This window comes from Cupressus sempervirens, chromosome 5, assembly GCF_028749045.1.
Source record: "Cupressus sempervirens isolate cs-2001-9-10 chromosome 5, ASM2874904v1, whole genome shotgun sequence".
NCBI lineage: Eukaryota > Viridiplantae > Streptophyta > Pinopsida > Cupressales > Cupressaceae > Cupressus > Cupressus sempervirens.
Genome location: NC_143122.1, coordinates 210,355,583 through 210,378,537, shown reverse-complemented (window position 1 = coordinate 210,378,537; position 22,955 = coordinate 210,355,583). Strand labels below are relative to the sequence as shown.

At 32.4% G+C, this 22,955-nt stretch overlaps 1 protein-coding gene across 1 annotated transcript in view; it reads left to right on the top strand.

Moving 5' to 3' along the window:
• Positions 1–578: 578 nt before the first annotated feature.
• LOC149555160 (uncharacterized) overlaps positions 579–22,955 on the top strand; it is a 61,138-nt gene continuing 38,761 nt past the window's right edge. The window contains exon 1 of the mRNA XM_089833592.1: positions 579–911. Coding sequence (XP_089689718.1) covers positions 579–911 — 333 coding nt within the window. The remainder of the gene's footprint in view (positions 912–22,955) is intronic.

Below are 22,955 nucleotides of genomic sequence, written 5' to 3'. Positions count from 1 at the left end.
CCTTATATGTTTTTTTTTGATGAATAGTTTTTGTTTCTAGCTGTGGCCATGTTTTTAGTCCACCTTTGGCTATGTGAACTCATTCGCGAGGTGATCTTGTATCCCTCGACGCTTTTTTTGTGAATTGTAATCTGAGTATATTTTATTAATAGAAAAGGACTATTCATCAAAAAAAAGAAAAAAAAGTCCAATCTATGAGAACCAAAAAACTTTTGAACTTTTATGATCATCTAGATTTAATCACATTAAATTTGAATAGGATTATTAATTGGTTTCAGTGGTGACTTTAGCTGGTTGGTAGGTTAGAGATAGTGTCTCACTTAATTGCTTTGCAGGTCTGAACCCTCCATTAAATTTAAAAAAAAAAATCAATTACCTTGCATCGCTTATTGACCACATATTCAGTGCTCAATTGAAGGAGATCAATGAACATATGTGTCACACTATGCTGAATGGATTATTTGTGGTTAACATTGGATCCATTGCAAGTTTATACCATGTTTTCTATCCAAATCTGACGAACTACTTACAGTGACAAACAGCTCCCCTGTGAAGTTAGCCAAATCTCATTCAAAGCCATGCCGCATGTTTTGCAACAAATCTTCTTCCAAAGCCCCCCATCTCTATATCTCAAAGCTACTGGAATCATTACTCTTGTTGCCGGGTTTAATGCTACATTCTCGAAGGTCAAAGGTACCAATCTCACATACTCCAAATTTGTTCAGACTAGAGAAGTAAAAGAAGCCAAGAAAATATCCAGCAAAAATGGCATGCTTATTTGCTATGGCCCATCCTTGGCCGCTTCATCATTGTTCTTCATTTCCAAATTGGAAAACATTGGATCAACAGGCCCACAGCTGCTCACCCTTGCATCTACTTTAACTATACACTTCCTTAAAAGAGAAGTGGAGGCAAGCGTGTATATGATATTGCTTCTCTTCTCTAATTAATATTGAATAGAAATTTACCTCTATGTTCTAGTAGTTTAGGTTTAGATTGTGTATAGTTCTTTATTGTATTTTATTAAAATGGATTATGGAGTGTAATTGGAAATATTGATAACAATTTTTTTATATAATCTATGTCAGATGAATATAACTGCATCGCATGGATGGTAGAAATCTAATAGCATTAATAGAAAGGCACGGGCTATCCTTCACAGAGAATGCATCAAAAGTCAAACATTTTTTTTTTTCAAATCTTAGAAAATACAGTATTTTTTTTTTCAATTTTTTTTGCTGTTTTTAGTTACAAAACATAAGATAGTGAAGAAAAAATGGTGAAAATTTAAAGATCTATCGAATTTTGATTTTTTAAATTGTAGTCAAAGGTACATTTTGTGTAGAAGATAGCTGTATAGATTGGACATTAATATCATTATGGATGCTACCTCATTGGAAACACGCGGCTTAAACATCACACACTAAGCGTTGATCGCTTAGTGTGGTACTATGGGGTCCACTCCCCAGCTTCATCCCCCATCTCCTCCATAATCTTCCAAGTTCCTTTGTACCACTATTACTCCATAACCGTGAAAGTAAACCATAAAATCCAACATACTCCTACCGTGACTGTTTCATTTTTAATCCACCTACTTCCACCCACTCTCATTAAACCATTTAATTGCTTCTCTGTCCTGCGTGCTCCACTCCATGTCTAGGTTTTTTATTTCTTTTACCATGATTTCAATTCGTTTCACAAGGACACTGTTCAAGTTTTTTCCAGCCAATTCAAGGTATGTAATTTTAAATCCTATTCTCCATTTAAAATTCTTGTATTGCAAATGAATTGCAGTCTCATTTCTATGTTTTCTATTAAAAACTAGAACATTTCTCGGTGTCGTAATTGATAGTTTGCATTCTATATTGAACGTTTAGCCACCTATGGCACAGATGATGTGGTGAGCCACATAATTCATTGCATTGTGTCTATTTCCATTTGCTTTTATTTTTCTCTTTGATGTGGTTTAATCTGCTCTTTAAACTCAATAAAATCGTTCCACCATTTTAAATCAGCGGAAACAACTATTAAATAGCTACCAGACAACCATCAATGCCTGAAACTGGATCTTCTACTACTGCTAGCAGAGAGGACTCACACTGAGTGCTACAGAATGGTATGAAGTAGTTGACGCGAGAGGGATACCAGATTTCCTCTATTATTGTAGCCAAAGAAATTATGGAAGTTGTCAACGCAGCCTTAGCTTAGAACCAAGAAGAATAAAGAGCTAATGGGACAATCTAATGGAAAAATAGGGATATGAATAGTAGAAGGTTTTTGCAATAGCATTTTCTTCTATGTATCAAAATTTGAACTATTTTCAAATTTCCCCTCAAACTGCTGCAAGGTTGTCCACCTCTTTGTTTTGCTCTCTAGGAACACCCTAGATGCCAAATGCCTCAAAGTCTATATTCTATCTTTATAAAACTTGAGAAGACTATTCTTCGCTATACTTTGAGTTCTATTTGCATTCACGAACATTTCAGTATCTTCAAATCACTATAGCAGATAAATATCCTCCTGTCTTGGCTCTAAATTCTCTAGACAAACATATAGAAAATATGGGGGAAGTTCTATAACTAAAGTGTCTTCCAAAACAGAGGAACTTATCCAAAAGGTAAGGCTGAGATTTTGACAACTCCTGCTGTCTTAACACTAGTACCATCCAAATTTACAACTCCTTTAAACACTAGTTCATACCTTATATTAGGCTAATTGGCCAAAACAATTTGGCATGATAGAACTACTAACCCTATAATAAACCATATGATTATGAACAAGGTGATTAGAAATGACTAAGGACATCCTCTTTTAATTGACATAGACTGATTGAAATTGCTATACTTTTGGCTGAAACATTATTTCACCGATTGAAGCTCCTTGGTGCCTGTTAAAGGAAATCCCTTTGTGCTGGCAAAGACAAAGCCTCCCACATAATGACAGTTGTAGTCTATTCTTAAAGTAATTCATTTTAGAATTAATAACACAATTTTCCTGCGTGATTCAAAACCTGAAGTATTTCCCAAATATTTGTCTTACATTCATGCAAAATTTACCATGGAAAGAGCAGGCAAAGCTAAGGCTATTGGCATTGATTTGAGGAAAACTTACAACTGTGTTGGAGTGTGGCAACATGACAGAATTGAAATTATTCTGAATGACCAAGGTAACAGAACCACTCCATCCATGGTTGCTTTCACCCCCAACGAAAGGCTTGTTGGGAATGCTGCCAAATTTCAGATTTCAACTAATCCTACCAACATCGTGTTTGATGTCAAGAGACTTATTGGAAGAAGATATAATGATCCCTCTGTGCGGTCTGACAAACAATTGTGGCCATTCACCATTGTTCTGGGGAAGAATGACAAGCCTCTAGTTCAAGTGACTTTTAAAGGTGAGAAGAGAGTATTTGCAGCTGAAGATTGGCTTAAACTCTGAGCTTGAAGGGTCTTTCAATCTTAACTATTTTCTCAAAATAGACCTAGGCATTGCTCTATGAATGCTTGAAAATTTCTTTATGCACTAGGCTTGATGGGTTTTTCATTATTAATCAGTTTCTCAAAAGAGGTACTGGGAAGCACTATGAATCCTTGAAGATTGGCTTAATCACTGAAATTGATAGGCTATAATTGGAAAAGAGCCAAGACCATTTCAAACATAATCCATGATAGATATTGCTTCAACTCTCAAGAAGACAATCATACAATGTTGATAAGTTCCTGTAGCAACAATCAGATCATGTAAGCTCAAACTTTAATGCTTTTCAATGTAGGGACTACTATACCTGAACAATGTGATGATCACTGTGATGTTCAAGGTAATAGGTGCATAATCCACCAGACATACAATCAAGGCAATACATGTTGTACTCGCTATGGTTGGAATCTCCATGAATTCTGCAAGGAATGAAGAAACTTGTCTGCAACAATGGCTTCAACCAAGGAGGCCCAATTTCATTCTCTTCCAAACTCAACATCCTTCTAACCTGCAAGTACCCAATTCAAATATAACCCAAATTTGATTACCCATATGAACTATGATCAAATTCTTATCATCAACATTCAAAATCAGTAATCCGCCATGAATGCATATCACACAAACTAAAAGCCACCCACCATTATTAAGGAAAACATGAAACTCAATCAGCTGCCATGAGAGTTGTGATAGTTTAAATTTGTAGAGGAGGTGCAAAAAACAAACCGACATACATACCATGAGTTATTGGATTCTAATATTTTTTTGTTGTATATTAGATGGATGTTGATTGGTCTCACATCATGGACAAAGTAGTTCAATGCCCATGTAGCAAAAAATATTCTTATGTGGATCTTTCATGGAAAAAATATGTACTTAAAGATTCAGAACTATTTTCAGCTTGGATTGAAGCTAATAGATTGAAATATTTTATCGAGGGAGAATGTTCAAAGGACTCATATCCAACATGCTTTTACAAAATTCATTCAAGGAAGCCCTCTCAAAGTTCCAATACAAAAGATAGGATTAATAGTTATCTGGAATACAACATGTAAGAGTAATATTCTAGCTAAGATTATTTATACTTTCAATTGTAAAGTAAAGAGTGTCTATAATCATTTGTTAATTATGCATATTATTAATATGAAGATTCTTCATGATTTCCATAGGTATTGGTGTACATTTGGGCCAAAGGACTATAAAGAAAAAGATGCAACACCATTTGATCCTTCCTCTATTCCCAAATCAGGGAAAGATAGTAGACCTAGTCGCAAACATACACGATGTGGTTGTACCTATCATTTTAACACCTGAATCATGGTTCATAGGCCAAACCATGTATTGATATGGTACCATCAAGTTCAACATGTGAACAAGAGTGGCATACCTTGTCATGGTCAAATGAACAATGCATTTTTTGGATCAAGGTCCTTCTTTGCGCCATTTATTAGTAAGTAATTACATCAATGGGTTGAATCATTGCTATTACTTGGCATGCCTACAGATGCAGTGCATTAAAAACATAAGCAAATGGTGCATGAAAAGATGACAATATTTGAGGGTCAATCTTCTAGGGATGATTTTCTTACGATGGATGATATTGCAAATATTGATCAGAAAATTAAGTCATTAAAATACATGTATGATAGTAGTGATGCTCTTTCAATGCAACAATGGGTTTTGGCAAACCTTGACAAATGGTTTGCATATCAAGAGTATAGTGCCACTATTGATGGAGATGGAGAGGTCCCATTTGTGCTAGGGATTCAATTGCCAGAGCAACTTGATTGGATGCTTCAATATGGCCATAACAATATATTGGCCATGGATTCTACATTTGGTACCAATGCAATGAAGGTATATAGTGTATTGCTTTGTAGATTTAACTTCAAAATATTTACAGTTAAAGTATAGTATTGATACATTATGCTGATGTCTTATGATAGTTTCAATTGTATACAATGCTTGCATTCGACTCAAAGCATATGGGGGTACCTATGGCATGGATTATTATGTCCAAATCTTGTGCACATGATATCACATATTGGATGCACATTCTTCTTCAACGAGCTCACTTGAAGAATATTAATCAGAAACTAAATGCATTCATGGTGGATGATGCAGCTGCTGAGATCATAGCTATTAGGTATATTTTTTTAATCATTTATCCCTTTTTAATTTTTTAAAATATTTCAATGCCTCCTATAATATAAAATTTGACACTGAGTGAAAGTATTTATGATGTAGAGAAGTTTTTCAGTGTGATGTATATCTGTGCACTTGGCATGTTAGACGTGCTTGGCTAAAGAACTTTATTGCAAAGGTCAAAGATAATGCAATTAGACAAGAGATGTTTGATAGACTTGGATTTATCATGCATCATTCAAAAAGAAAGGATTCAACAAAGAATGAGATTCACAATTTTATTGATGACTTTAAAGATGCACAACCCTCATTCATTGAATATTTTAAGGGACGATGGTCTAATAGATTGAGTATGTGGGCTAGATATTTCCATACACTTAAACATGCAGGACAAGAGACAAATGGTGCCATAGAGTCTTACCATTCACACTTAAAGAGATGATTCTTGAAAATAATTGAGTGTGCTACAAATCGTCGTGTTGATTGGTTGGTATATCAACTTTCAACACATGTTTATGTCTATTATTGGTGGGTACAAGTCAGTAAAAAACATGGTTTCTATAGGAACTTTGATATTGAAAAAATTGAAAATACATCTTGGGTTCGGGCTATGAAAATTCTGGATGAGCATGTTATATTCAATGACACTAATGATCACATAGCATGGGTGACAAGTGAAAGCAATCCCAATTTTTGATATGAAGTGTATAGCTCCTCACCTAGTCTATCTATGTGCTCTTGCAAATTTTTGATACAAGGATACATGTGTAAGCATGTGATGAAGGTTAACTTGATGAGAGAGAGACAAAGGAAACATCTATCTAACAACTTGGATGTAGACGTTGATAATATTTCCAATACAATTGGTTCTATAGAAGAAGGATGCTCCAACAATCTCTCTAATTATTTGGTACTTAAAAAACATTGAGTATTTTATTATATTGATATACAATTATTTGCAAACTACGTGTTTTAAATTTTTTAAATGTGTTGCAATATGAATGTAGGTAACCGATGCATTTGAAGAGATTGTAAATAATGAAAATTGCCAACCCTTGGAGGATTCTTCTATGCCCATATAGGTGAATTTATAACCATATCTTTGCTGTTCCAATTTTGATTATTTGGTTATATAATTTCTAAAATATGTTTGTGTTATTTTTGTAGACTGCTGGAAATAGAGGTAAAACTACACTAAAAGAAATGAGGCTACAAATAACACAAGAGTTGGACAAGTTACAAGAAATTTCAACTCACACATATGATTTGGAAACACTTACTTCCATTAATAAGAATTTAAAGGACTTGTCAAATAAGCTTGAGAGTGTGACATGTCTCATCCCAACTTGGATTAGACCATCCAAGTGCAAATCCATTTCACGTTGTACAAGATGGGTTTGGTCACTCTATTCATTGACAAAGAGACTTGATTGAGTGCATGAATGTAAGGAGAAGATCAAGTATTTCAAGGAAAATGCCTATGTTTCCACCATTGCCACAAAATTGCAAGCGTCGAAATTGGTTTGATGATCTTGATAGGGAAAATGAATGAGATGAGGAACAAATGTAGATCAATGAACATGATTTTGATATGGTTACACACATGTTTGAAATCGTCCAAGATACTATTATAAGAACACAAGATTTTATTTCCATCCATTTTTATTTCAATATCACCTATTTTTGTCCTATTTTCATTCCATTTCAATCAAATTTGTATACATGCAAGTAAAATCACAAAAAATAATATGTATCTTCTTGTAGAAAATGTTGATTTATGAACCATCCAAGAGAATCTCAGCCAAAAAGGCAATGCAACATCCTTATTTTGATGATCTGGACAAATCTCAATTCTGATTTTAAGCCAGATTTCTGAAAATGCCCAATTTTCATAAAAAAAAACTATTTAGGTCTGTACATGATATGTGGGGTACATGATACTATTTTCATAGTTTGGTTGTGAGCTACAGGGGATACCTATCTGAATTTCAATTTTCTCATACTTGGGAAGTGTTTTTAATAATATTTAATCTTTTCTATTGAATATCTAGTGCTTGCATCTATCTCTAATAATATTTCAATCCTTTCTATTGAATATTTTATTCACCTGTCATATATGCTTTTTTCTTTTTGGGAAACCCTGTTTCATGAAAAAGATGTAGACACACTTTTGAATATCTTGTAGAGAGAATATGTGTGGTTTTCTGCGATTTGTTTGTCTAAATGGAAGTAGTAACTTATAAATCTAAAGTTTCAATATTTGGTTGTAGGGTATATTGGATACATGGTACATGGCTGTCTGAACTGAAATTTGTTTGTCTAAACATTGGACTAAACATGGAAATCTGAGTGCTTCATTTCAATTTTTGTATACACTCTTATGAATTCTTTAAACTTGTAGTTATAACTAAAATATTTGATCTTTAACTTGGTCCTCTCCAACACATCCAAATCTTGGTCCGATCCAACGGTTTAATTTAGAGATATGTCCCCCACACTAGGACTGAAATTTTCAATGACAGTCATCCCTTCAATCAGCATTCTCTTCAGTGACTGATCCATTTCTCAATCCTCTTGTCATCATTGCATAAAAGACTCAATGACACAGATAATACATGCAATGGGCTCTCCCCATAGTCACATTAATCACAGTAAGTGAGGAGGCCCTATCCATTCATGGTGTGTTCAAAGCAAAATGTTGATTGCACTTGATTCTCTATTTGGGACAGTCAAAACAAATTGACGTTCTTTGCCTTTAAATCTTCACAAAACAATGAAAATAACACATGAAATGAATAATGCTTTAAACCAAAAATGTATTACTCCATTTCTAATCAAATTCACATTCAAATGAATAATTTTCAACCACAAAAGGGCTGACTATACCCTCACAACAACAACTATCAAGTTTGCAAAGAATTAAAGTTTATTGAATTAAAAACTGCATTACATTGCCTTTTCAACACAACAAAACCTCTTAAACTCCCTTCCACTTTCCCTACCTTCATACTCACATGGATCCTCATTATATGGATCCTCTACACTCCCACAAACTGACAACAACCCAAATGACCAACTCCCAACTCCCTTCAACAGTCTAAAACTATCTGTTTACAATTTGCAAGTTTATAAAAGTTGTCAAGTTGTTGACTGCCCTTGTCAACTCAACCCATACATGGTATATTTGCATTTATTATTTAAATTCCTTTTAAATATCCTCTTAGGAATTCAATCCTCATATTTAGACCTATACTATCCCCCCAAATGCCATTAAGGCTTACATAATTGATCTTAATACAAAATTATCAAAGCACTATCAAAAAATTATTAAAGGACCATTATATGGTCTTATTACATCAAATGACCCTTCAAGGTCTTGTTTATCCTTTGCTTCCTCTTAGAATCTATTCAGTGATCCCAGTTCCTTTTAGGTCTTTGTCCTCAGCCCTGGTGCTCGTGCACCATTCTCCCTGACTTCAAATGTTTCCCAGTCCCTAAGGAACTGTGCACCTAAAAAATAAGCATTAGAAAATGTATCTCCATATTTTGGAAATGTATGCTTCTTCCCTATGCATTTGTACTTGTCTTGTAGACACCTTGCATCCTCTTTTCCCTTCAAACTCTTCATGACTGTCCTCTCCTTCTTCATGTGCTAATCAATTTTTGAATCCACCTTTTCAAACTTTTTTTTCATGTTCTCATACATCTTATTGAGGTCTACATCCTGTGATTTCTTCCTAGATCTTCTTCTCTTTCTTTTAGGTATAGTACTCATAAGCCAAATCAATAGAAACAACAAACAGTAGCATATGCTTTCTAGCATGTAACCTTTACCAAACTCAAACATTTTCACCATGTTAGGCATTTCCACCATAGCCCCATGTACCTACAACAAAATCAGAATAAGAATACAAAAACAATCCATTAGATTGAAATATTTCATCTCCATATTTAGAGTACACATTCCTTGATGCATCTTCTCTTCATTCGTCATCAATATGCTGCCTTCTTCTTGTTTGAAAACCTTTGTTATTTTCTAAAATTTATCATCATCCTCTTTCCTTTTTCCTTTGCATTCCACCTTATCCTTGGTGGTTATTTCATCAGCTTCATTCACTTGGGCCTTTGAGAAAAAAGTTTGACCGATTTTCTGCCCTGTTTTTAGTGGGCACAATATATCGCCAATCAATATCATACCTTCATCTTCAAATGTTCTTCTTTTTAGGTCTTCATCAGCAATTGTATTCTTTACCTTTGTTTGTGCTGATAGCAATAGATGAAGGAATGCAGCACCAAGCATTTGTTTTGGTTAAAGATTTGATTGGTTTTGTTTCTAACATTGTTATGACAGGTTTGCAGGAATTCTGTATTGTTCTCCATGCAAGTACTAAGGTTGCAGACATCTATGAGATGGAGAATGCAAGAGTGTGTGCTTGGCACATGATACTTGTTTGTAGGTACAGGGTTACATTGACATAGATGATCCTCAAAAAGAGGTGGAAAAAGAATGGAGGAAGAGGAAGAAAATTACCCAATCCAAAGAGACTTGGATTGATTTGATCCTTGGGAGTATGGTGCAGGGCACCTTGGCAAAACCATGAAAGGAGAGTCATATAGACTCATGAACAACAAATGGTCTTGATATATCTAGAGTTGAATGTAATTCAATCTATGATGACATTTTGTAGTTGACATATTTGGCTTGTCATAGTGGTTAAGGGTATTAAATGGTCAAAATGTACCTAAAGGGCTAAATTGTAACCAACTTATAACAGTCATTTAACTGACTGTTACCTTTGGGTAGAGAATATCTGGCCTTGAAAGGATTTATAGAGGGAATTTAGGTGTGATTAGATAGTATGGAGAGATGGTGGATACCGAGAAAAGTATTGTAGTGAAGTTTTAATCAATAAAACTAAGTCTATTCTGTGCAATTTACTCTTTATTCACGGTACAAGTATGAGACAGTGAGTTGTAGTAATTGTTTGCAATGTGATCTTAATGTAGGAATGATGTAGAATGTGGAATCAGTGGTATCCCACACTCCCTTTCATTCTTCTTATCATTTCATTGAGTTTTTGTTGAAGAATATTAGATTGGTGTATCAAAACCAGTGACTGATTAGACACAGTCAACCTTTTATTGTTTTGAAGTTCTTAGAATGTTGAATCTCTCCCACCCTCTATAATTCCTATGATTGGTCGGAGAGGATGAAGATGTAATATATTCTTGGTTCATACTTATCTTATGCAGGGGATTTGAGAAGAAGTGGTTGAAGAACTACAAACGTTTGTAGTGAAGTTTGCTGACAGAGAACATGCTCTGATTTGGAACCAGTCACCATGGAGTGACTTCCATTAATTTTGGGGATATGGAGTGATGGATTGTTGTTGTATGGATCCATAATGATGCATTTGATCAGTTGGAGTGGTTTGGAGAAGGATTGAGTGTGGAAAAGGGGTCTATGATAGTCACAAAGAGAGAGATTTTTTCACAGAAAATTGGGTGCTGTTGTGGGGGTCATATATCCCAAACCCACCGTTGGATTTCTCTCAAATTTTTATATATTTTTTGGAACCAAATTATGCCGAATATCAATGGTTGGATTGAGAAAATATTTTCTGGTTCAAAAGTTATACATATATGTTTTTGGGTCTATCCAGGAGACAGCAAGAAGGTATAAGAATTTTTTCCAAGGTTGTGTATAATGGATGAAAGGAGTATGGTATGCTTGGATAGTGTCTAGAGAGGTTGAATAGGGTATTAGGGAGAAGGTAAGTTTGTATCATAAAATTAAGAGTGATAGGGGAACCAATTTCTAGTTGTGATCTAAGGTTGGGTTTAAGGAAGTTGATCCATGTGAAAAGGCTACTAGCTTTAAAGGTTGAATGTGAGTCTTGGGTAGAAGATTGGTTGTGATGATCAAATGGGTTGTTGGGACATGGTAAGTAGGGCATGAGAAGATGTTTTATGAATTTGAAATGAAGGTTGAAGTCTTGTGTAAAGATATGATGTTTGGAAGGCACTAGGTGTACTTGGGTAGCCTAGAAAGGAGGCCTTGAGGGGAATTTTGTAAAGAAGAAGTTGTTACATTTTGAAGTATATTGTTGTCTGATATGATCAAGGAGGTTACCATCCACTATCTCTACATCAATGAGAAATATTAAAATAACATGGAAAGTAAAAACATGCATGAAAAACACTTAACACCAAATATGATCAATTCTGTGTTACTCGACACTTGTTGATACTGATGCTCGGCACTACTAAAATTTAGATTGGCTCTACACCTAAACATGCTCAACATCTATTGTTTACATGGAAAGAGACATTATAAAGGGAACGAGACATTATAACATCTAAACATCTTATAAACATAAGCAACATGAAGAAGAAAGAAATAAACACTCATGAAATGCAAAGAGATGCAACATATACAGATAACTATAGAGATAAAACATCATGAAATAAGAGAATACAAGATTAAATCAAGAAGAGACAATAAAATATGCTTCCCACATAATATTTCAAAAAATTGTCATGTATAGGAAGAAGAAAGGATCTATGAGAAAGAAAAGAATAAGTGAGACTAAGTGAAATTATGTAGAAATTGGAACATCTCAAGGGTATAAGAAAAATGAAAACAATTGATAATATTGTGAGAATCATCATAGTGGAAAGGACATGAATATACAAAAATATAATCTTCAAGAGGCTAGAATTATGAATAGGATTTTTAAAACCCTACTCATTAATACCAAGGCCTAAATTTTTATACTTTTATTTCATTATTTTTCCACATCATCTTCACATCTATTATTTAAAGAACTCATCCATGCAATACATAATCATTATGCAAGGACAAGAATTAAGCTCTTAGACATCTTAACATCTTAGGCCAAAGTTCTACTTTTCTCTATGTTCTCAAAATTTGCACATTTCCCACCATAATATTGAATGCAAATTCAATTTGGATAATCTTTGTTCATGTCATTGATCTCAAAGTACTTATCAAACTCTTGGATCTAATTTAGGAATATATCAAGATTGAGCTCATCTTTAACATAGATTTTTGTTTTTTTGTTTAGTTAATGCTTCAAAAAGCCTATCTAAAGGGTTTGAAGCCCTAGCGACACCTAGTAAGTTTAGTAGTTCATCTTTTGACTCATAAAATAATGATTTGGCTTCAAGGTCATCTACCTTGTTAAATATTTCTTTAGCATTTCTTTTCCCCATCTTATCAAAATTTGCACATTTCCAATCATAGCATTGCATGTGACTTCAAGTTGGAGGCAAAAACTTTTACTCTTTTTCGATTATCTTCATCCATGTCTTTCACCTCAAAGTAGTTCTCTAACACTTGGATCTAACTCACCTTTAAAATTAGAAATATCCACCTTTGCTTTAGAATTTTTTTAGTTAATGCTTTAATAAGCCTATGCACAAAATTTGAAGGGGGAGTTTTATTATCATACTCCATAGATATATGTCTGGGGGAGTTGTAATAAGGAAGGAAACCCATGTACAATATGTATGAAAGATGTACAAAGATGTAAATGTGTTTACAAAAGAAATATTGAAAAATAAAAATAAAAGTAAGAAGCTACCGAGCTACATCAGCAAACACCAGTCAAAACCAAGTTAAAGTCACAAATTGTTAATAGGGGGAGTTTTGACTTATATTCTGAGTATTCAAATTTTTTGTATGTTAAGTGTTTTTGTCACTAATATTAAAGGGGAGACTATTGACCTCATGGTCATTTCATTTGTCTATAAGTGACTTAACACTTAATCAATTGGTTACACTGCTACCAAGCTCTACAATTGCTATTGAGCTTATCATACTATTAGTAGTGAAAACCAAGTGTTTTAGCTAATTTCAAGTCAATCAAGCAAATTACAATTCATACCAAGCTTCATAGTGTCTATCAAATATCTGAGATAGATTCTAGTGTTCTTTGAGCATTGCAATGTCTACCAAACTACAATGGAAAAGTGTAGTGTCACCCAAGCATAGCAGAGTCTACCGAACCTTTTAGCATAAGTGATGAAGAATGTATTGTTGACCAAGCCTTGTAGTGTCTATCGAACAATATAGAGCATGCACTATATTTAAGACTTGAATTTAAAAAGGATTTAAATAGTGTATATGCACTATAGCACATCAATGATATTAATCATGTGTGCACTATAACATGCAAGCACTATTATGCAAATGAGCTATCTAAATCATTCAATACCACCAAAGCCTAAGGATTGGATTTGTGTTGGGGATCCAACCCAAAGTTTTGGAGGGTCTAAACTAGTCTAAGACATGTTTTGTAGCAAGCATACAAAAAATGCTTGACTTTTGTTCTGTGATCTCCTTCAAGTTTCCTTATGGTTGAGTATTGATAAAATCAGGTTATATGATATTTTATATCTTTGTGTTATCTATATAGAACAATATAGTTTATTTCAAATTCATACTATTTCAAGCCTTTCATCTATAATTTATTTTTAATTTATGTTAATTTTCTCTCAAAAACTAATATGTACTAATTTGGGTGTTGGTTTTAGCTCATTCATCAAATTTTGCAACAAGTTAGTTTTTTAGAAACTAGACTCCATTCTACACACTTTCAAAAAAAGATATTTTGATTTTGGATTAGTTTTCACTAATTTCTAGGGGAGTACATAGATATTTCACATTTTTGGGATGTTTCCACTTACAATATTCAAAAAAGAAATACACATTATAAAATTACTCGAAAAAATTGGGGTAAATTGCATAGTGTTTGATTAGAGAGATTAAAGAGTTTCAAAACCAAAGTTAAAATTTTAGGGGGAGCACACTTTGCATTATGTTATGTTTTTCTTGAAAAATAGCACCACTTTTTATGGTCCCCTTTTTTGAGAGCCTAAAAATAAACCATTTCAGAAAAAATTTTTAGTAGTTTAGAAACTAGATTCGAAGGACTAAGTTACTTTTATTTTTGTCATATCATCACATTTTGAGTGTAACATCTTCAAATACTTATAAAAATTTAGAAATTTCTGATTCTAGAATAAAAGAGGCCACTTGTACCCAACTTTAGGAACCACAATTTTGTATACTTACCCAAACAACCTAATAACATGCACTCTCAAGTTTTGCTGAAATTACTATATAAATTCATTTCTCCTCCTATTGTTAGAAAAAGGCTGAGAACTTCAATCTCAAGTCTCAAATTATAGACATAATAATGAATCTCCCAATCGTAGACAAATATTAAGACCCCACCTATCATCTTGTAAATGATAGATGAAATAATGAACATAGTTTTTATGCAACTAATCGATTTGGAGTGTTACCACAAGATGGAGATCCTACCCTTAATTTTTTTTTCATAAATTGTAATATTTTATCATGGAATGTTGGAAGATTATTTTATACTCATTCAAAGTTCAAATTGAAGGATACTTTATTTAAAACTAATTGTATTATTTCTATAATAAACTAAATGATGATTCAGAGGGTGCATAGGATATATTGCAAGTTATTAGCTAGGGACTATTTTTATTAGTTTTATTCCTCCTATGTAAATGTCAAAAATAAAAACTCAATAGTGAAACTAAAATGTTAGTTTCATAGTTTTAGTAGGCTAGCATAACTTAGTATATTGTTACTCTGTTTGTTAATTTTTCTTATATTTGGTTGTTCATGTGAAATATGTAAGTTATTCTAACTCATCCAAATAAATCATATTACTTGCTTATATAAATATATCTTTACCTCACATAGAGGCATATTGGAATGCAAGCTTTGTAATGTTATTTTGTAGAGAATATTGTAATTTAATTTTGTATAAGTGATGCAAGAGCATCTTGGGTGTAAGAGTAATCTTGCATCACCCAAAAATATTTCATTTTCAGTCTTTTCCATTTTAATAAGGACTGGTAGACAGGGTGGTTACTATTTGTGGGAACTTGCTATTTTTAGTAAGTTTTTCATATCAACTTGGAATGTTCTCATTTTGTACATGAAGGTTCAGCTTAAGTACGAGAGATGCTATTGTAGATTTTCAGTGGAAAATTTTGCAAAAAAACCTTCAGGCTCACTGTTGGAGGCCTTCGAGTGCCAAGATTAGGTTTAAAAACAACATGGAAGGGTCCTTGTGCCATTTTGAGCCTATAGATCAGAAGCTGGCTTTTCTGAAAATTGATTGTAATAGCCAATCGGAGCAATGGTTCAAGAGTTATGGCTTTCCGAAGTTGGGCTGCTGAAATTTCTAAAATAATTTATCAAAAATGTATTTAGCCCACTCTATATGTATTGTTAGGGTTTTTCGGCCCTAGGTATTAAGTGTGAACATCTAGAACCTTCCTGAGGGGCATAAAATTGCCTATTTAAGAAAGGCTTGAACATTGTCTATGACAACTCTAGGTGATAGTTCATAGCTTGTCTTGCAGATTTACCATAATGAAGGCACCCATGTGGGCTAGCATATTGTAGTTATGGATTTTTTAATTATGCATTTGTGACACAAATAAGAAGTCCATATTTTGTTCTGGCATTTTCTATTGTTTCTTTGTTTTTGTTATGAGTTTATGGTATTAAGGGGAGCACCCTTTATCAATAAATCTTTGTTCTTTTGTCTCCAAATCTCTTCTTAAGCTACTGATTAGATTTATTACTTCTATATTAGTTGGTATCAAAGCATTAAATGATCGTTTCCCAATTAAATTTTGATACTTAAATTTAGTTTTTTAAAGGAAAAAAAGGGAAATAAAGGAAAATTAAAATTAAAATTAAAATATCTCATCAAAAGGAGTATATTTTTGAATTTTGTTCACTCAATTTAGAAGAGTTGGTCATTAGAAGCACTTGGAGGTGACTACTTGCAAAATTAAGCACTATTTTTTAAAAATGTGTGCGCGCACGCGCGGGTGTGTGTGTGTGTGTGTTGTTAAGTGGTTTGCATAGATAGAAGTGTCTTTCTTCCAAAGAGTTTTTAAATCATTTTAAGATTTTAAATTTTGTTGAGAAATAAGAAAGATATACCAATTTTGAAAATAACTTGTATTTGTAAAATCCAAATGGTTAAACTATTTTGGTTCATGTTTTTGGGTAGTAGAATGTAGTTTTGGGAGCAAAATGTGGTATTTAGTTAAATAAAATGCGCGCGCGTGCGTGTGTGTGTGTGTGTGTTATTAAGTGGTTTGCATAGATAGAAGTGTCTTTCTTCCAAAGAGTTTTTAAATCATTTTAAGATTTTAAATTTTGTTGAGAACTAAGAAAGATATACCAATTTTGAAAATAACTTGTATTTGTAAAATCCAAATGGCTAAGCTATTTTGGTTCATGTTTTCGGGTAGTAGAATGTAGTTTTGGGAGCAAAATGTGGTATTTAGTTAAATAAAAAGCCTAGTTTTTATCATTTGCTAAGATTTTTCATTAATGGTTGTAGAATTTCATCTCCTCATTTCAGGAACATATTGTTTTTATCTAGGAAAATATTTCTTCTATTTGTGATCTCATTTTTGTAACATTTACTTTAGAAGAAATCCATAATGCTAAAAATTGATCTTGTTATAATAGTCAAATTCAATTTGTATAGTTTTTTCCTAGAGCATAATAGAGTGTTGACCCATAGATTTTCATATTTTGTGTCAATTAAATTATTATTGGGAGGCTTAAATTATTTGATTGGCTTTAAATCATAATAATATGTTTGAATTTCTAGCTAAGAGAGTTGTTGAACTTGTCGGTGTGATGATATAGTAATTTAGTAGCTTTATGCTCCTGGAAGAGGCTTCAATAAGTTACTAAATAAAAATCCATGATGGATCTCAACATCTTATTGTGCTCCATAGTTGGGTCCTTGATATGGAGACTTGGTTTTCCTAAAATGGAATTATAGTTGAAGATAATGTTCCTTTTGCAAAATTAAAGCTCTCTCGTGTTTCTAAGGTAATGGTCACTAAATGACAATATGCTCAGGACCCTATAAACCACATGAAATCAACTAGTCATGCCCTTAAAAGATACAATTTATCCTTCAAACTATGAGCATGCTTTGCACATCAAGTGGCTTCAGTTGCGATAAGGATCTCACAAATGTTAGTGTGGGATTACATATATCAATTTAATCGCTTGAGAATACTCCTATGAGTTCAAGAATTAGTTTTTTCTTTAATCAAAATATTCAATTCTATGTTCAATCAATTCTAGATATAGAAGACATTATTTTACTCAGTTTTTTGCTCCAAAAGATTTAACTTGTCAACTAGAAGAAAAAAAATCTCCAAAGATAAAATTTCTTCTTCTTCCTTTTCTTTTTAGTCCCGTAGTCTTGACTCTAAGAAATATATATTTTTTACTTATTCTAAAAACAAGGGACATGAAAAGTTTGAATGTTTTAAAATGAAGAAGAAAAAAATGTTTATTCAATCTCCTAATGAGGAAAGTAAAATTATTCCAGTCAAGACATTCTGAGGATTAGAGGATTTATGATGAGTTGAACATTATACTCAATAAAGTCACAATAATGAATCATCATTTTAGCTTGAGAATGAGGCAATTTGTTTGTCACTCGTACTTATTCGACACATGATTTCTCTATAGATTGTATCATTGATAATGGCTCATACAAAAAAAGAATTCCAAAGTCCACTTTCCACAAAAATCATTTATCATTGGTTTGTATCTTCATTTATATTCACTTGGGTTTAAGGATAATGATTCATCTTTACTCCCAAATTCATTGATAAGGTCATATATGATGTGATCACCACAGATTATTATTATTTTCTTGCAAAACTCTATCAATATGATAGGAAAGCTTACTAGGTGCATTTAATAACACTAACACACTACAAAGGCTACATAAAGAGAATTATCTCATAAAGTATTCTAAGAGAACCAATCAAGCAAAAGATCTTGCCCTAATTTTCATTTGGCCACAATATTATAATTCTAAGGGAAATGCCATTATGTCTGAACCAAATTTGTTATTTTGGGAAAACTATGCCAAAAATATTCACATGTATTTTTCACGATCTTAAGATAGCTCCCCAAAATGAGAAATCGATCACTATATATATATTTCTCCTATTGATTACCAAAAAAAATAAAATTATTTCCCACTTATACCCCCCTTTTAGTTCACCATTTCAAAATTAACCACCTAATAAACCATTTATACTCAAAATATAAGAAAGGTTAAAAAGATTAACAACAGTGCATGTTGAAGAAAATCTTTGTAGTGTTAATAAACATAATGTAAAGAGGTAGAATTTGGTAAAGTTATTAATGAATGATGGTAAATTAATTAAAATTTAAAAGTAGACAAATTAATGCACTGAAATTTGAGAGAGTTAGTAGTTTGCAATGAACAAAATAGTTGAAATAAATTTTTTTGCTAAAAAGTATCTTTCTTAAACATAGTAATTGATAATTAAATATGTTTCATTGTAGATAGAAGTAAATTTTATATGAACTCATTTTCCCACCTTTAATACATATAAGAATGTCCAATCTGATTGAAGACATTGTGAAAGTTGTGTGTGTGTGTGTGTGTGCGTGTGCGTATGTATGGATGTACATACGTACATAAATATATACGTATGTATATGTGTGTGTGTGTGTGTGTGTGTGTGTGAGTGTGTACATATGTATATGTGTGTATATATATACATATGTATATATATATTTGTGTGTACATATGTACACACACACACACACACAAATATGTGTGTGTGTGTGTGTGTGTGTGTGTGTGTGTGTGTGTGTGTGTGTGTGTTTGTGTGTGTGTGTATGTATATGTATCTATGTATGTATATATACATAGATAAATATATATGTATGTATGTATGTATGTATACATAAATACATACATACATATTTCAAAGATACTTTTGTAATTATGCAAGTGGACAATAGAGAGTAATGTTCTAATAGTCTAATTTCATTTTCGTTTCAAATGTTGAAACTAAAAACAAGGTGGTCATCAATAGTCCAAAAATTATTAATAACCAATTTATTACAAATCACTTTCATACTACCTACTTTAGTACATAACAATGCTAGTTTACCCAAGTACATAATAATATTAGACTACCTACCTAGATATATATAATTTTGGTCTACCTAGATACATAATAATATTGGTCTAAATATAATAATGATTCTATAATAATGTGGGTCTACCTACCTAGGTTTATAATGATGCTTGCCTACCTAGGTATATAATAATGTTATTTGTTAGACTAGTAATTAGTTCTAATAGACTAAGGACAATAATACGATCCTTATATTGTAAAATATTGTTGAATATAGTATTAGAATGACTTTAAATAATATTAAAATATTAAAATAATTTTTTAATTAAAAATAATATGAATGGTCAATACTTAATTTTGAAGTATAAACAAAGCGATTGTGAATTGGTTTATATATTTTTTGATTTAAATTATTCTAATATGCATTTGGTTTTTAATATTTATTATTATTTTATTAGTTTCTAATATATAATAAATATCATATATTACATGTTACTTAAATTGTTTTATTTGTGAAATATATATATATATATATATATATATTACATTAAAGTTGATCATTTTGATAATTAAAAATTGCAATGATTATATAATTTTGTATTATGATTAGAATGACATTTTTTATCTTTCTATTTATTTTTTTGGAAACACACCTATTTAAACAATAATTAATTTAAATATAAAAAGTACTAATAAATAGTTATCTTGAAATAGTAATATAAAGGAAATAAGATAATTGTCTTATTCTCACAACATTGGTGATGTCAAACCAACCTTCCTCATTGTTGCTAAGATGTGGGTATCATCCCTTCTACTTTGTGTAATATTAAATGTGCATATTGTCCCTTTTTGTTAAGCCTTAGCTTTGGTGGTCTAACTCGGCTTCTTCAAATCATATTTTTTAGCAATCAATATATTATGTAGTAGTGTATTCTTATTCAAATTCAAGGGATTCCTCTCATCCATTTTCTTATTTCTTATTTCTTGTGATTACAAAATATAATACTTGTACCCTTTGTGACTATTTCTTTGGATCTACTATGAATCTCTTCTTTTGGGAAGCTATCACAACCCAATTTAAGCTCTCATAGAGACATCAAGAGATATTGAAATGGTTATTTCTTCTCTACCTTTTATTATGCTACATAGCATTGGTATTTATATTGTTCAATGTTTGTTGAAGTACTAGAATTTCTCTCTTAAGATAACTTTCTATAAATATAAGATGCATTTGATCTGCCATTTACTTTCTATAAACTTTCTCATGGTTTCTTCTTTGAGTCTTCAACATTGCCAGTATTTGCAGTCACCCCTATTTTTATGGAAATAATGGTCCCCAAATATATGCTTGGGTATTATTGATCCTAATCTTAATCATTTTATGTTGTAAATTCATTTTGATACTTTCCTATGGGTTTACACCTTTGGTATATGGGTATTTTGGATTGTCATCATCCTATAAGCAACTAGATTCCTTCAAACACCTCTTCTAGTTTTGTTATCATCCTCAAAATTTGTGAATTTAGATACATGACAATTTTGTTCCTTTCGACTAAAACCTTTTCCTAGTATTGGTTTCTTTTAGGGAATTGGCCTTACATCCCCTTTAAGTATACCCAAATCTAGGATGCTTTTAAGGTGGAGATTAATCTTTCTTTATGGAATGATAAGATGTTATAATTTCTCAATGTTCTATTGAAACTTACATTTCACATTTTACTACAACTTGTATTTCTAAAAATTTTATGCTTTTGGGCCCATGATTAAGTCAATAATGTGGGATTAGAGGCGCTCCATCACCAAGAGCTTCTTGATCTCTAGACCATACCCATTACACTATGGGCAAGTACCCCTTGGAAAATAATTCTTCTTGCAATCTATCCATACTTTGTGTCACTAATATTGTGAATGTTCTCTAGCTCCTCTAAATCCATCTTTTCATGGTGGAATTCATTAGGTTGTGATTAAAGAAGGTATCGAATAACCAAACTCCTCTATCTAGCTCCTTGGATTGGCTCTAGAGATTCCATTTGTGTGCAAAGATGATAAAGTTAAAGAGGAGGGTGAAGTAGCTATTGATAAGGGTTAGTCCATTCCCAACATTGCATTGGACCCCACAAATTCATGGTGAAAACCAAATGACTAGAAACCCCCTTAGCCTCCCTCTAGTGTTTATCTGCGACTTAGCAAAATTTATTATTGTTTTTCTTTTCTTTTCAGGCTTTCAACATTTTACTTATGTTTTCTTTCTTTCCAAGTATTTTGTGTAATTCTAATGAGTGTCCTCATGTCCTATTTTGGTGAAAGTGCATATGTTTTTATAAATTTATAGAAATTGACACATGTATATTAAAAAGTAGTATATATATATGTTGGTGTAAATAAGTATTTACTTATTACACTTACTTAAGTTTTACTTAGGTTAATGCATTATTTTATTATTATTTTAGGTGAGACACTTAGGAGTTTGTGAACTCTCATTGAGTTACGCAACTCTAATTAGGCACATGGTGTCTACAACACAGGAGGATGCATCATTCACTGAGTTGTTATGATGACAACATATTTTTCCGCACTCCTCATTTAGCACATGTTGTCTACTCCACTAATTTGTGTGCTACACCATTGTAGTCTTATCCTCACATCATCACACTTAATCTCGTGCTTAATGGAGGATAATCCATATCTGGTGGACATGTGCTTGGTTGTATGACATGTCATGGTGCCCTCTGTATTTATCTTCAAGGAATCTTAGTTCAACTCAAGGAATTTACAATAGGCTGGTACACCCTCAAGGAACCAAGAACATCTCAAAGATTACAACAAAGAACCCTGACATTATACACCGATAAAGACAAAATCTTCACTCACACAATCAGATTGCTATGTCTGATTCCATTGTTCATAACTTCTGTTCTAAACGTCTTATTGAAAAATATTTTGGAGGCATTGTTACAAATTAGTAATTCTAAAATATATCCAAATCTGAGACCAATACAATAAGAAGATTATAAATTACATACTCTGAACCAAGACCCATTTTCTCTGTCATAAACCAGAATCAAAACTGGTAACCCTGCCTAGGGCATCCAATATCTTCCTCAAAACAAATAAAAATAACCCCAAACCAATTCCACATCATCCATTTGTGAGTCTAGTTTCCAAATCTGTAAGCCATTAATTTATCCAATACATAAATCAATGTATAAGCACAAATCTTTGCCTGCCACACCATTGAAGGCATTTGAAAACTAGTTTTCACTCAAATCTTCATAACTTTCACAAATCTATATAAAAACAACCCAAACCAAAAG